The following is a 15,126-nucleotide window of genomic DNA, read 5'->3' as shown; positions in this document are numbered from 1 at the left end:
CAACTCCACTAATCTAAATGCTTGAATTCTCTGAGTTACAGGGAATTATGAGGTCAAATTTAGAGAACTGCTAAAGTCATATGGGCTGGGCACTTACCCATGCTCTGCGTTTTCTAATGATGGACCTCTTTTTCACCAGAAGAAATGCCAGTTTTTCTGCCTGATTTTAGAGCCTCTCTCTATGCACCTGTCAGACGTTGTTTCTCAGATGTGCTCCCCACCACTCTCTCAGAAACTCCTGTGCGCTGCCAGTTGCCTTACTCCTAACTTTGGCCCACTTTCTCACTATGAGTTATCCCTTTTCTCTTTTAACCCTGTCTAATTCTTTTCCGTACTTCCAGGTTCAGCTGAAGACTGAAACTCCAGAGTTCTCCTTTGCCTAATTTATTTATCAAAAAATTCTTCCTTCTGGGAAAAACTGTAATTTTCACTTAAACTATAGAAAGTGCCTGTAACATATTTTCATATATTCTTTTCTTATATCCCTACCTAAATTGTGAACTTTGTAATGACCGATACTTTTAAAATGCTGTTTTTTTAAAAAAATATGTGTTTCAATAACATTTTTTAAGAGTATTTAACAATATGATGTCAATCTGCAGTTTCTGTAAAACATCAAAGAATTATGCTCTTGAAATTTTCCAGGTTCTTGTTGGCAATCTACATGATAAGGCAAAATAAAATTAGTTTGAATTAGAAACATCTAGATCATTGACCAACTCATTATAGTCTAAGGCTTGCTATTCAAGTGCTTTTGGGACCAGTGGCATAAGCGTCACCTGGGCACTTGCAAGAAATGCAGAATCTCAGAGCTTTCCCTGAACACTAAGAGAGAATCTGAAGGTTTTTAAGATTCCCAGATGCTTTACATGTATATGAAAATTACCGAAGGCATGAACTAACTAGAATTGGTGTAAAAAAATATTAGCTTTACATTCCATTTTACTGTTTACTAGCTAACTAATCTTGGACAAGTTCTATATTCTGTAGTTGAAAAATGGGGTTAATGTAAAGAATATTATAATTTATAAATCATAAAGCGGGGTATATATATACATATATACATATTTATATGAAGTATTTAAACATTGTTACTGTTTTTATTGGTTGTCTTAAATGAGTAAGTTATTAAGACAGACTCTTGAGCTACAGCTACAGAGAAAAATATGTGAAGAGACTATACAATGTTCTCCAAAGACTATCACATTCATGCAGAGCTGGTCTGTGCAATGATCTTGTCATAGGAACAGTCATATAAGATACTGTGAGATCAACAACTAAGTATGCCTTTAAACAGTTGTCAAATTTCAGGATACATGATTCAATGTATTATTAAACGTCTATAAAATACACAATTAAACTATAGTATCAGGCTTAGAAAAAATATAATCACACAAAAATATCAAAGTTGCTGTGAAATTTTAACCACTTTAAAAATCGCTGAATTAAAATTTCAGTCTTTGTTGAGTAGTCCTTTGCCCTCTTTACTGCTTGTTTGCTGGGGTTGATGAAATGAAGATGGTAGGCTTAGAGCTGTTGATTGGCCAGGGGTTTTAGCCACCTCAGCTCAGGAGAGTGTCCTACATTCAGGAACATGTCCTCAACAGCAGGAAAGGTTACTTCTTCATGTGTGTCTGATCATAGGTAGATTTTTCACATGTTAGTGATGGGGTATAGGTATTTCCATCATTCCCAATGTCATTGTATTCTAGTCACACACATTATTAAAGATAACTGGATGTCAGAACTTCAAGCAAGCACTTCTTCTAGTATGTGCTAAAAGAATGATTGTTCAGGTAATTTGTACTGTTTGTTTCTTGGCAGTAAATATATTTTCTGTTAGATCTTCTTTTGATTTCCTGAAAGTGAATGACACTGATGAGATTAATCAGACACTTGTATCAGAATTTATTCTTCAGGGTCTCTCTGGATACCCGAAGATTGAGATTGTTTACTTTGCTCTGATTCTAGTAATGTACCTAGTGATTCTCATTGGCAATGGTGTTCTGATCATAGCAAGCATCTTTGATTCTCGTCTTCACACTCCCATGTACTTCTTCCTGGGCAACCTCTCTTTCCTGGATATCTGCTATACATCCTCCTCTGTTCCCTCAACATTGGTGAGCTTAATCTCAAAGAAAAGAAATATTTCCTTCTCTGGATGTGCAGTGCAGATGTTCTTTGGGTTTGCAATGGGATCAACAGAATGTTTGCTTCTTGGCATGATGGCATTTGATCGTTATGTGGCCATCTGTAACCCGCTGAGATACCCTATCGTCATGAGCAAAGTGGCATATGTACTGATGGCTTCTGTGTCCTGGCTCTCTGGTGGAATCAATTCAGTTGTGCAAACATCACTTGCCATGAGACTGCCTTTCTGTGGGAATAATATTATCAATCATTTCACATGTGAAATATTAGCTGTCCTCAAGCTAGCTTGTGCTGATATATCCCTCAATATTATCACCATGGTGATATCAAATATGGCCTTCCTGGTTCTTCCACTGATGGTCATTTTTTTCTCCTATATGCTCATCCTCTACACTATCTTGAAAATGAACTCAGCCACAGGAAGACACAAGGCATTTTCTACCTGCTCAGCTCACCTGACTGTGGTAATCATATTTTATGGTACCATCTTCTTTATGTATGCAAAACCAAAGTCTCAAGACCTGATTGGGGAAGGAAAATTGCAAGCATCAGACAAGCTCATTTCTCTGTTTTATGGGGTAGTGACCCCCATGCTCAATCCTATAATCTATAGCTTGAGAAATAAGGATGTAAAAGCTGCTGTAAGATATCTGTTGAACCCCAAACCAATTCACTAAGAAAACCAGGAAATACACGTCTTTGTTTAACAAGCACAAAGATGGACTCGGGTAAATCAGTGAGAACGTTTTTTGGAGAAACCATGGTTAGAGAGACAGATGTTTATCCTTTGCCTTCACTAGCACTGTTCAGCTAGAATCACTGAGAACTGTAGTTTGCTACAAACTCCAACATGCTCTGATACAGATTTCACAAACATAATTAATTCTTTTAGAACCTCATCCCCGGTGATGTCTGAAATGACTGTTTCTGCAGAGAAGTGTAGTGGAAAACAGTTCCACTATACGCTGTGCAAATAGAGAGGCTGTAGTGCAAAATCTGCAGTTCCATAAACTACCTGGGTGATATTGGAGGGATTATTCTTTCTTTCTAAGCCATAGTTATCATACTTGTAATAAGGAAATCAAATAATAAAAAAAGTCCAGGTCTCAGTATCATTTAAAGTTTCAATAAGTTGGAGGAAGCAGCTAGCATAATATCAGCTTCACAGTGTCCTAGAATTTCAGAATTGAAATTAAGACTCCATAGTGAGGACTAAAAGTTGCTATTTATCCCTTCTTTTACTCTCAACTAATAATTACTAGAGCCAGATATCTCTCACTAAAAGTCACCTCATTAGTATATCATTAATATAATATTTTCTACAATTTTTAAATTCAATATTTTCTAAAATTCTTAAACAAAAATAATTAGAAAAATTGTTGTCACCATGGCCACCTCCCAAAGATACCATTCTAATGTTTCTCTTAGTAAGTAGGAGTCATACATTCATCATGTTTTTATTTTGCTTTATTAGATCTACTATGAGCACTTGGAGTTAATTTTTTTTCAAAGTCCAACACATGTTTTCACAGGATAAATTCTAAGACATGAAATTAATAGGCCAGGTGGTATAAACTTTTAAAGTTTCTGGCTAAATTGCCATTAGAAAGATCATATTACTACCCTAAATACCATTATATGTTTCCCCCAATGTGATTGCAGCTTTGTTTAAATACATACACATGCACGCATGTATCTCTATTTATACACACACACATTTGTATATATGATATGTATATTTTTTCTTTAGAACTTTTTTGGAAAATCTTCATTTTTAATTATTTCACAAAAGAATGAGAACAATTTAATAAAACTCAACGTCCTAATTTACAGCTTAAATAATTACACATGATCAACCTTCTTTCATCATTATCCACACCCACTTATCTTCTTCCTTTAGATTACTTTGAAGCAAATTCTGGACATAATTACGTTATGTTGTATATCATGTAATTATATCCAGGAGATCTGTGTGTGTGTGTGTGTGTGTGTGTGTGTGTGTGTGTGTACATACCTAAATGACACAAACCCAGTGGCCCCCATTCATATTGTAGTCTATGAGAATGCACTTCGAGGAACACAAATTGTGATATAAGTTAAGAATGAAGAATTCCTCCAATTAAGAATGAGACAGTGCTGGTGAGGACTGTGAACCATGAAAAGGGCACATGAGTCATATAAAAGACATTATTTCTCACTTCAGTAGGTTGTTGCTATGAGATAATTCAGGATGTTTATTAACTGATTTTCTAAATTTCAAGAGAAGCCTGGTTATCATATTGAGACCATGTCTCTACAAAATATTAAAAATTAACCAGGCATGATGGTGCACAACTGTGGTCCCAGGTACTTGGGAGGCTGAGATGGAAGGACTGCATGAGCCCAGGAGTCCAAGGCTGCAATGAGCTATGATTGTGCCACTGCACTCCAGCCCAGGTGACAGAGCAAGACCCCATCTGTTAAAGAGAAATAAAAAAAAATAAATTTCAAGAGAGGCCAGATTTTTAAATTAAACATTGCAGCATTTACCTGGGGTTGGCTGTTTCACAGAACACATGTGATTCCAGAATGTGTACTCATACAAGGCTTTAACAGAGATATGGGACATGGTCCTGCAGGAGGAAGAAATTTCAGTCCACAAAGGAGAGTTCTGAAAACTTCAGTCACACTTTCCAGGCCACTGTTGAGAAACTGTCTTTCAGAACAATTCAATCAATGTTGGATTATACACTAAATACGATGTTGTCATTAACTGCTTATTGCTTAAATAGAGTTTGAGTGTATATTTTGTACCCCAAATGTTGATCTTCCCAGGTTAGTGTCATACCGTATCAGTCACACCTGAATGCATTTTAGAGTATGCCAAAGAGCTTCTCATAGGCTCCTTTCATAGCTACAAGTATTTCTCCTTTCCTTCACTTTTAATTTATTTTATCTAGATTATCCTCCCTGGAGTAAGACTGTCAGGTTCAGCTAGAGAACTGACCCATAAAGTTGGCAGCAATGTAAATATGGTCAGGGATTCCCCTTTATCAATTCTGTTATATTGGAGTTGGGTTGGATAACTGCAAGCGTATAGGCCTGCATCATCCAACAGGTAAAAAAGAAACTATTAATTCCACTTTAAAAGGTGAAAAGAGAGAATGATCCATGTTATCATTCCTTAGGAATATGGGAAGTGGTGATATTTAGATGTATTGTCATGGTGTTGTGGTCAGCAAATAATCTTCTGGAACTCATAAATGCAAAGAATGTCCCACCAACACTGAAGCAGGCAAATAAAAAGAAAAAGTGTTGGAAATAGGGAAGTGTCTGTGAGTACCTGTACCATTCCCACTGTCTTCTCCATATCTTCTACAATAACTCAACAATACATCCAGTGGTGATCTCCCTGTAATGTCATGTATAGCAAGCCTTAACACATATTCATTCAGTTGTGAAACACATCCCTTTAGTCCTTGTTACTCTCCAATTTTGTAAGCAGAGGATTCAGTTGTTCATTTCAATTTTCATTTGTCCGTGTTTTGTGAATGGGAATGGACATAAATCTATTTATGATGCTTTGCTACTCAACGTTAAATGTTAGAGCTCTTTAATTAGACGACCAACATCCAAATTATGATAATACATTTGCTCTTGGCCTATACTAGTGGTGGAAGTATTATTTGCTTTATTTGCGACATATGCAACCCTAAATCCAGAATAAGTGTCTGTCTCAGTCAAGATTCACTGTTATCCACCTGGAAACCAGATAATGGGCCAGTATAATCCATTTGCCAGCTCTGGCTCCTCCTGGATCCTTTCAGTAGGCAACTTATATCTGCCATTCATCTCTGAGTTTTCTGCTGAGAAGCGGATCAATTTTTATGTCTATTTCCTGCTCTTGAGGGAGACAAGGGGATGCACATGTTTCCATACTTTGTTGCATTGCTTGAATGCCTCTATGGCCTCTCATCTTATGTCCCCTAGAGGTCATTTCTAAAAAGAGAATAAAGCCTTCCCTTTGTTGATTCTAGTGCTTTTCTGAATTCAGAAGGGAAGTTCTATAATAAATATAGATAAGTTTCACTCCAGTAATCTCTCTTCAGGTTAATAAAATATCTTACTACTCACTTTATGTAGGAGTCCTTTATCTTCCAGGCATATGAGGCCTATATTTTCATACTATTTCATTAGCTATTGTCTAAGAATTGGTAAAAATTCATATGGTATCATTATTGTCATTATCTGGTTCTTCCGAAGAGTGACTGTTCTGAATTCTTTCTAGGCCAAGTGCTAACAGAGACTTTGGAACAGTATTTCATCACTTTTACCTCAGTTTATTCATCTATAGAAAGAGAAGTCTTACTAAATAATTTTTGCAGAGTTTTCTAGCTCTAGATCTCTATGATCTTAATATTAGAAAACCCGTGACATATATCTGTTTGTATTTAATGTACACATACCATGGTTTGTGGTGTGTGTGTTGGGGGAGAGCTATGTTTGTATGTGTGTGTGTTTATGTCTATGTGCATACATAAATACTGTTTTTGCTTTTTGAATGAATTGTTATTGCTCAGAATTCAAGTATTGTATATGAAATGTGACATCTATTAGAAAATTATAGTCAGAATCTAAGTGTTAATATCTAAAATATAGCTTCACAGACTTTGCTAAGACACTTTAATTCAGTGATGTTCTTTCTTCCCAATAATGCCCCAAACTATCCATTCTGGATTTGTTTTTCACTTTTCTGGCCTTAAACATATAGAGTTGCTTTTGTCCCATGGATCTATTTATTTTATTGCTTATCTGTGTTTCTTTTCATTTCAGAAAAGCTTGAAAATGGCATGTTGCATAAAATTAATTTTTCCAAAAGAATAAAAATAAATAAGCAAAAAGTTAAATAACAATGCATTTAATTCATAGGTAGTCTCCATTTTATTTCATTCATAACATCTAGGTCATTTTTCAATTCTAGCATTTCATTTTAGTAAACATTATTTGAATTATTAAGCTCTTACTTTGAATTAACTTTTGTAGATATATTTTAAACTAGGAAGCTCTCACGTTTTATAAAGTTTGTTTGGTGAACATCTGCCCCTGCTCCTAGAAGTTATGTGGGCAGGAGAGTGTTATTTCATCTGTGAGCTTTAGTTCAGCCGCAGTCTATTTTCCCAGCACCCCTCTTAATTGGGTCTGTGGGGCACTGTCCCTAATGCATCACAAGTTTCTCCATTCCACAGATCTCTCGCTCCAACTTTAAATTGCTTTGGGAATCTGGGAACAATTACGGTAACTGTTTCATAACAAACGTTTACTGTTCCACATCTATGGAATCTGGCATCTTTTGTTGAACCTGAGTTTAATTCATAATGCAAACATAAATACTAGGAAATTGTACCTGGTGTTTCTAGGAGCGGGGCATAATTTATCATTGTAAAGGTAAGTCCTGAATGCCATGAAACCATAACTTTTAAATTTATAATTAAAGCTATTATTAGATATGGATTCATAGTGTAAATATCACTAGGCAGTACAGCTATCAATGTGGTAGTGCCAAATATGGCTATGATCATAATATCATTATTATGATCTGTATAGTACTGGTTAATCCAATAAAGCAATTTCCATATGCTAGCTCAATTTTTTTCTCAAAACAAACCTGTGAGAAAAGTAGGGTAGGTATTTCTGTAACTATTTAGCAAATGAAAAACAAGCTACATATTAGATGAAAAAATAACCTCAGAACTAAGACTTTTGTTTCTGAATTCCCAGCATTTTTCAACTAGGCTAACCCCATGCCATATCTGTTCAAGTGAGAATTAGGTGATGTCTTTATACTTGCAGTGCGTGAACCAGTTAATCTTTCTATAAGATGGCAGCTTATTAGTATTGACAGAAAGATATATATATATATATATATATATATATAAAGATATATATATATATATATATATATATATATATATAACAGTAGGCTTGCTGCAAATAAACACATTGTGTATATTAAAGTTCTGAACATTAATCTGTAAATACTACACAGGGAAATCGCTTAAGAGCCTAGAAAAACCCATCTTTTATGTGCTGCCACTGTGTTAGGCCATAGGTGTAGAGGGATGTGCAAGACAGGCAAGCTCCTTCCCCACATCTCATGTTATCTCGCAGTACATGAGGGAACCAAGCTAAAGAGCTGGGATCAGAAGAAAAACAAAGGTAGCTAAGACAGGCTTGGCTTAAGGTGGATTGAATTGGTGAGACCATTTCTTCCTAGGAGGGGAAGGCTTAGAGCAGAAGACTGTCTAGGTAGCCTAAAATTCATTGTCTTTACATTTGTCTGGAAGGCAAAGCCAACAGATTCTCCACGCCTGGGCTGGAGGTCTAGGTGGGATCTGGAACATCACCCCCTTTCCTGGCCAGTCAGTATCTTTCTGTCTTCCTCCTTTTGCTTTCCTGATTGGGCTGCTAGAGTGTTGATGTCCCTTATCCAATGCATCCTCAAAGGATTTCTGTAGCCTGCTTGAGGAGAATTTGGACCTATGCTAAGAAGTACTGTAGAAAAATTTTAAAGCAAATGGACTGTTCTAAGATGGATGTTTCAATCCCACAACCATGAACCTTCCTCCATGATAAGAAGTACTAAGTCCTCAAGAATTAATCATTCTCCTTGTACATTTTTAACTGACTATACTTAAGTTTCACCTTTATGAACTCAGTTTATTATTTGTGTTACTTACTGACTGTTCTCTGTGGTTGACAAATGATTTCTATACAGATTTTAATACTACCTGTTAGGCAGAGAAGTAGTAGAAGGAGAATGGTCTTTGGATTTTTCTTTTGCCAGTGATAGTCATCTGACCTCAGCCAGGTAAGCTAATTTTTAAAAATATATATATTTTATTGCACTTTAGGTTCTGGGGAACATGTACAGAATATGCAGGATTGTTGCATAGGTACATACATGGCAATGTGGTTTGCTGCCTCCATCCCCCTCACCTATATCTGGTGTTTCTCCCCATGTTATCCCTCCCCAACCTCCCTACCCACTCACTGTCCCTCCCCTATTGCCCTCCAAAAGACCTCAGTGTGTGATGCTCCCCTCCCTGTGTCCATGTGTTCTCATTGTTCAACACTGCCTATGAGTGAGAACATGCAGTGTTTGATTTTCTGTTTTTATTTCAGTTTGCTGAGAATGATGGTTTCCAGATTTATCCATGTACCCACAAAGGACACGAACTTATCGTTTTTTATGGCTGCATAGTATTCCATGGTGTTTATGTGCCACATTTTCCTTGTCCAGTCTATCATCAATGGGCATTTGCGTTGGTTCCAGGTCTTTGCTATTGTAAACAGTGCCACAGTGAACATATATGTGCATGTGTCCTTATAATAGAATGATTTATAATCCTTTGGATATATACCCAGTCATGGGATTGCTGGGTCAAATGGAATTTCTATTTCTAGGTCCTTGAGGAATCGCCATACTGTCTTCCACAATGGTTGAACTAATTTACACTCCCACCAACAGTGTAAAAGTGTTCCTATTTCTCCACATCCTCTCCAGCATCTGTTGTCTCCAGATTTTTTAATGATTGCGGTTCTAACTGGCATGAGATGGTATCTCAAAGTGGTTTTGATTTGCATTTCTTTAATGACCAGTGATGATAAGCATTTTTTCCTATGTTTGTTGGCCTCATAAATGTCTTCTTTTAAAAAGTGTCTGTTCATATCCTTCACCCACTTTTGAATGGATTTGTTTTTTTCTTATAAACTGTTTTATTTCTTTGTAGATTCTGGATATTAGCCCTGTGTCAGATGGGTAGATGACAAGAATGTTTCCCCATTCTGTTGGTTGCCAGTTCACTCTAATGATTGTTTCTTCTGCTGTACAGAAGCTCTGGAATTTAATTAGGTCTCATTTGTCCATTTTGGCTTTTGTTGCCAGTGCTTTTGGTGTTTAAGTCATGAAGTCCTTGCCTGTGCCTGTGTCCTGAATGGTATTGCCTAGGTTTTCTTCTAGTGTTTTTATGGTGTTAGGTCTTATGTTTAAGTCTTTAATCCATCTGGAGTTAATTTTAGTGTAAAGTGTCAGGAAGGGATCCAGTTTCTGCTTTTTGCAGGTGGCTAGCCCGTTTTGCCAACATCATTTATTAAACAGGGAACCCTTTCCTCATTGCTTGTTTTTATCAGGTTTGCTAATTTCAAACACAGGATCTGGCACATAGGAGTCTGCGACAGAAGTCATTTAAGTGATTTTTTTTCACTTAAATAAACGAAAATCATTTTTAATAGGTATTTCTAGTCTTAAGCTGAGTAAATATAAATTCAAAATTTCTTTGAGGCTCAATTTTCTCATCTCTAATTTGGGGATTCAACATTCATTTGTGCTTCTCTTAAAAGTTCAGATGTTCTACTGGTATTCTTTAAACTGTTTCCAAAGTGAGAATCCTGTCTGGTTTGGCTTCTGACTCTAAGACATTGTATTCTGTAGAGAAATTTTTTCACTTATCATCACATACCAAACTGAGTGTTAGGGTAGGGGTTGAACCTCTGCAGATATTCTCAGAACTGTTAGCCCATGTGAGCCCTAAACCTGCCATTTTGTTTAATCTAAAAAAATGGTAGTTATGAAAAGATGATGATGATGATGATGATGATGGTGTGTGTGTGTGTACCAGGCAGTAATTTATATTTACCTAATTAAGCATCTTAATTCCTTGTGTCACATATCTATTCAAAACCTCATAAAATCAAATTATATAATGTCAGGTTTGAAAGGTAGCTAAAGTCACAGGGGCTAAACAGTCGCTTTGCCCCTGGTGTTCTGATAATAGGTCCCTTACATACAAAAGGGAATGTAATTGCTTTTCTTCCTAACCTTTGGGCCCTTCTATATTCCTGCCTGATTAATTTTTCAGTGTTTCCACTGAAACTCCCCTATCTGAAACATAGGTATTGCCAATCTGCTCCTCTAAAACATTAAGCTGCCCTCCCTTCTGAAATACCTTTGTTTCTCTCCTCTCTTCCAAACCTACCCCATTCCTTCTGTGCTTCCATATCTGGTATAAGTTTGAAATTCTTTCAGCATTCTCTCTTGACTTACTTATTTCTTATTTACCTCCTCCTCCTGAAGTTACTTATAATATTTACCCTGGCCACATGATACAATTATACTCTTTATCAAATTGTTCTATATGTATTTGTGTTATTGAATTATGAACTTATTGATGGCAGACATGCTGTGTCATACTTTTCCCACCCTTACTTGTGTTGGAATAGGACCATTCTTAAGCTAGGCAATCAGTAATATCATACACATATTATAGTAGTCCAGCAAAAGTTCATCCTGCTTTCATAAAATGTTTCAATAGTGTTTATTTTTTGAAGTGTACTGAACAGTGAGATGTGGCCCTGAAGTTTTCTGGCAAACACAAAAGAATTAGACTCTCGGTCATTTTCCAGGTTGCTAAGCCAGTCCATATTATAACACAAAAGAAAGTCTATTTGGATCAGAAATATCTGGATTCTTTACTAACTCACTATAGATAAACCAATGTCTTGCTACTCAAAATGTGCCTCTTCCCAGTGGTTCAACATAACCTGGAAACTTAATAGAAATGAAGAATCACACGCCTTATCCCAGAAGTGCTAACATAAAATTTACAAGTTAACAGTATCCTCAGGTGATTTATATGCATATGAAATTAGAAAAATTGAAATTCCATCAAAGCTAAAAATTTTGGATAGTATTTTGTGAAAACAAGGTAAAATAACTTTTGGTGTTGTAATCAAAAAAGCTGAGCATTAAGGTTCTCTTTTTACTTATAGGCCACATTCTGTCTTTTCCATTTGAGAAAAATAAATTAGGGATAATGAGAAGATTCATCTGCTTTTTGTAAAGTGCTATACACACACATACACACAAATGTGTTTGACGTTACTACTCTTTTTTCAGGTTTACTCAAACAAACAAATTCTCAGGAGTAACTCTGAAGCCATGGACTAAAACAAATAGAGATCATGTATTGTTCTCCAAAGATTCTCCATCATATACCTGCAGAGCTGATTTACACAGTGGTCTTGTAATAGGAAATAACAAAATAGTAAGAGTGGGATGTTAGAATGAGATCAACAACTAACTTAACCTTTGAAAAGATGTTAAATCACAGTATATGGGGTTTAATTTACTATTATCAAATGTCTTCCCTATAAAAATACACATTTAACTGACTGGAAGGACATTCAGAGTTTTAGGCAAACAAACAAATGTACATGAACATCAAACCTGCTTTTAAATTCTAAACATTTTTATTAAACACTGGGTCAAAATTCCAGTTTTGCTTAAGTTGTCTTTTTCCTTCTTTGGAGCTCTCTCACTGGGCTTGACTAAATGAAGAAGTTAGGTTTGTCATCTGCAATAGTATAACGCTTTTAGAAAACTCAACTCAATGTCCTCAACAGTAAGAAAAGTTGTGTCTGAACTTACTTCTGATCCTATGTAGGTCTTCACATATCAGATACAGGGCATAGAAACTCTTAGCATCCTAGTGTGATTGTATTCTAGGCACAAATACTATTGAAGATAACTGAATGGTAGAGCTTTAAAACAAACAGTTTCTTTTTCATTCTAGAGTAATGTTTATTCAAGTTATTTGTTACATTTGTTGCTTGGTTGTGAAATATTATGTATTGAGTCTAACTTTGACATCCTGAAAGCTGGGACATGGACAAGAGAAACCAAACATTTGTGAGAGAATTCATTCTTCTGGGACTCTCTGGTTACCCCAAACTTGAGATCATGTTCTTTGCTCTGATTCTAGTTATGTATGTAGTAATTCTCATTGGCAACGGTGTTCTCATCATAGCAAGCATCTTTGATTCTCGTCTTCACACACCCATGTACTTCTTTCTGGGCAACCTCTCTTTCCTGGATATCTGCTATACATCCTCCTCCATTCCCTCAACATTGGTGAGCTTAATCTCAAAGAAAAGAAACATTTCCTTTTCTGGATGTGCAGTGCAGATGTTCTTTGGGTTTGCAATGGGGTCAACAGAATGTTTGCTTCTTGGCATGATGGCATTTGATCGTTATGTGGCCATCTGTAACCCGCTGAGATACCCCATCGTCATGAGCAAAGTGGCATATGTACTGATGGCTTCTATATCATGGCTCTCTGGTGGAATCAATTCAATCGTGCAAACATCACTTGCCATGCAACTGCCTTTCTGTGGGAACAATATTATTAATCATTTCTTATGTGAGATCTTAGCTGTCCTCAAGCTAGCTTGTGCTGATATATCCCTCAATATTGTTACCCTAGCAGTGTCAAATATTGCTTTCCTAGTTCTTCCTCTGTTGGTCATTATTTTCTCCTATATGTTTATCCTCTATACCATCTTGAGAATGAAGTCAGCCACAGGAAGACACAAGGCATTTTCTACCTGTTCAGCTCACCTGACTGTGGTGATCATATTTTACGGTACCATCTTCTTTATGTATGCAAAACCTAAGTCCCAAGACCTCCTTGGGAAAGACAACTTGCAAGCTACGGAGGGGCTTGTTTCCATGTTTTATGGTGTTGTGACCCCCATGTTAAATCCCATAATCTATAGCTTGAGAAATAAAGATGTAAAAGCTGCTATGAAATATTTGCTGAGTAGGAAAGCCATTAACCAGTAAGGTGAAAGGGATATGTGGGTCTTTTATGTATAATTAGCTTTCCTTAGCCATTCCACAATGTATGCATGATATGGTTTGGATATGTACCCATCCAAATCTTAAATTGTAGCTCCCATAATCCCTACATGTCATATGAGGGACCTGGTGGGAGGCAGTTGAATCATGGGAGTGTGTTTTTCACATGCTGTTCTGTGATAATGAGTAAGTTTCATGAGAACTGGTGGTTTCATTAAAAGGGCAGTTTCCCTGCACACACTCTCTTGCCTGCTGCCTTGTAACATGTTCCTTTGCTCCTCCTTCACTGCCCACCATGATTGTGAGGCCTCCCAGCCATGTGTAACTGTGGGTCCATTAAACCTCCTTTTCTTTATAAATTACTGAGTCTCAGGTATTTCTTCATAGGAGTATGAAAATGGACTAATACAGTAACTTGGTGACAGGTTGTGGGGCGCTGGTAGAATACCTGAAAATGTGGAAGTGACTTTGGAACTAGGTAACGAGCAGAGGTTGGAACAGCTTGGAGAGCTTAGAAGAAAATAGGAAAGTGTAAGAAAGTTTGGAATTTCCTAAAGACTTGTTGAATGGCTTTGACCAAAATGCTGTATAATGATGTAGTCAATAAAGTCCAGGCTGAGGTGGTCTCAGATGGAGATGAAGAACTTGTTGGGAACTGGAGCAAAGGTGACTCTTGTTATGCTTTAGCAAAGAGAGTGCTGGCATTTTGCTTCTGCTCTAGAGATCTGTGGTACTTTGAACCTCAGAGAGATGAGTTAGGGTATCTGGTGGAGGAAATTTCTAAGTAGGCAAAGGATTCAAGAGGAAATAGAGCATAAAAGTGTGGAAAATTTGTAGCCTGACAATGCAATAGAAAAGAAAAACCTATTTTCTGAGGAGAAGTTAAGGCCTGCTACAGAAAGTTGCATAAGTAACAAGTAGCCAAATGTTAATTGCCAAGACAATGGGGAAAATATCTCCAGGGCATGTCAGAGACCTTCCTAGCAGCTCCTCCCATCACAGGACTGGAGACCTAGGAGGAAAAATCGTTTCCTGGGTCAGGCTCAGGACCCTCCTGCTGTGTGCAGCCTAGAGACTTGGTGCCCTGCATCACACCTGCTCCAGCCATAGCTAAAAGGGGCCAAAGTACATCTTGGGCCATGGCTTCAGAGGGTAAAAACCCCAAGCTTTGGCAGCTTTCACATATTGTTGAGCCTGCAGGTGCACAGAAGTCAAGAATGAAGGTTTGGGAACTTCCACCCAGATTTCAGAAGATGTATGGAAACTCCTGAATGTCCAGGTAGAAGTTTGCTGCAGGGCTG

General features: G+C 37.0%; 2 protein-coding genes across 2 annotated transcripts; both read left to right on the top strand.

The window, feature by feature from the left end:
- Positions 1 to 1,620: 1,620 nt before the first annotated feature.
- LOC116524911 (olfactory receptor 13C3) lies at positions 1,621 to 2,908 on the top strand. The gene has a single exon (XM_032240480.1). It carries the CDS (start codon positions 1,785 to 1,787, stop codon positions 2,826 to 2,828), a length of 1,044 nt encoding a protein of 347 aa, XP_032096371.1. The 5' UTR covers positions 1,621 to 1,784; the 3' UTR covers positions 2,829 to 2,908.
- A 9,831-nt stretch (positions 2,909 to 12,739) lies between these two features.
- LOC116524910 (olfactory receptor 13C4) lies at positions 12,740 to 14,086 on the top strand. The gene has a single exon (XM_032240479.1). It carries the CDS (start codon positions 12,854 to 12,856, stop codon positions 13,808 to 13,810), a length of 957 nt encoding a protein of 318 aa, XP_032096370.1. The 5' UTR covers positions 12,740 to 12,853; the 3' UTR covers positions 13,811 to 14,086.
- The last annotated feature ends 1,040 nt before the right edge of the window (positions 14,087 to 15,126 follow it).

Source organism: Sapajus apella, unplaced genomic scaffold (assembly GCF_009761245.1).
Source record: "Sapajus apella isolate SASKATOON/1434 unplaced genomic scaffold, GSC_monkey_1.0 scaffold46, whole genome shotgun sequence".
NCBI classification, from domain to species: domain Eukaryota; kingdom Metazoa; phylum Chordata; class Mammalia; order Primates; family Cebidae; genus Sapajus; species Sapajus apella.
This window is presented reverse-complemented; position numbering and strand designations above follow the sequence as displayed.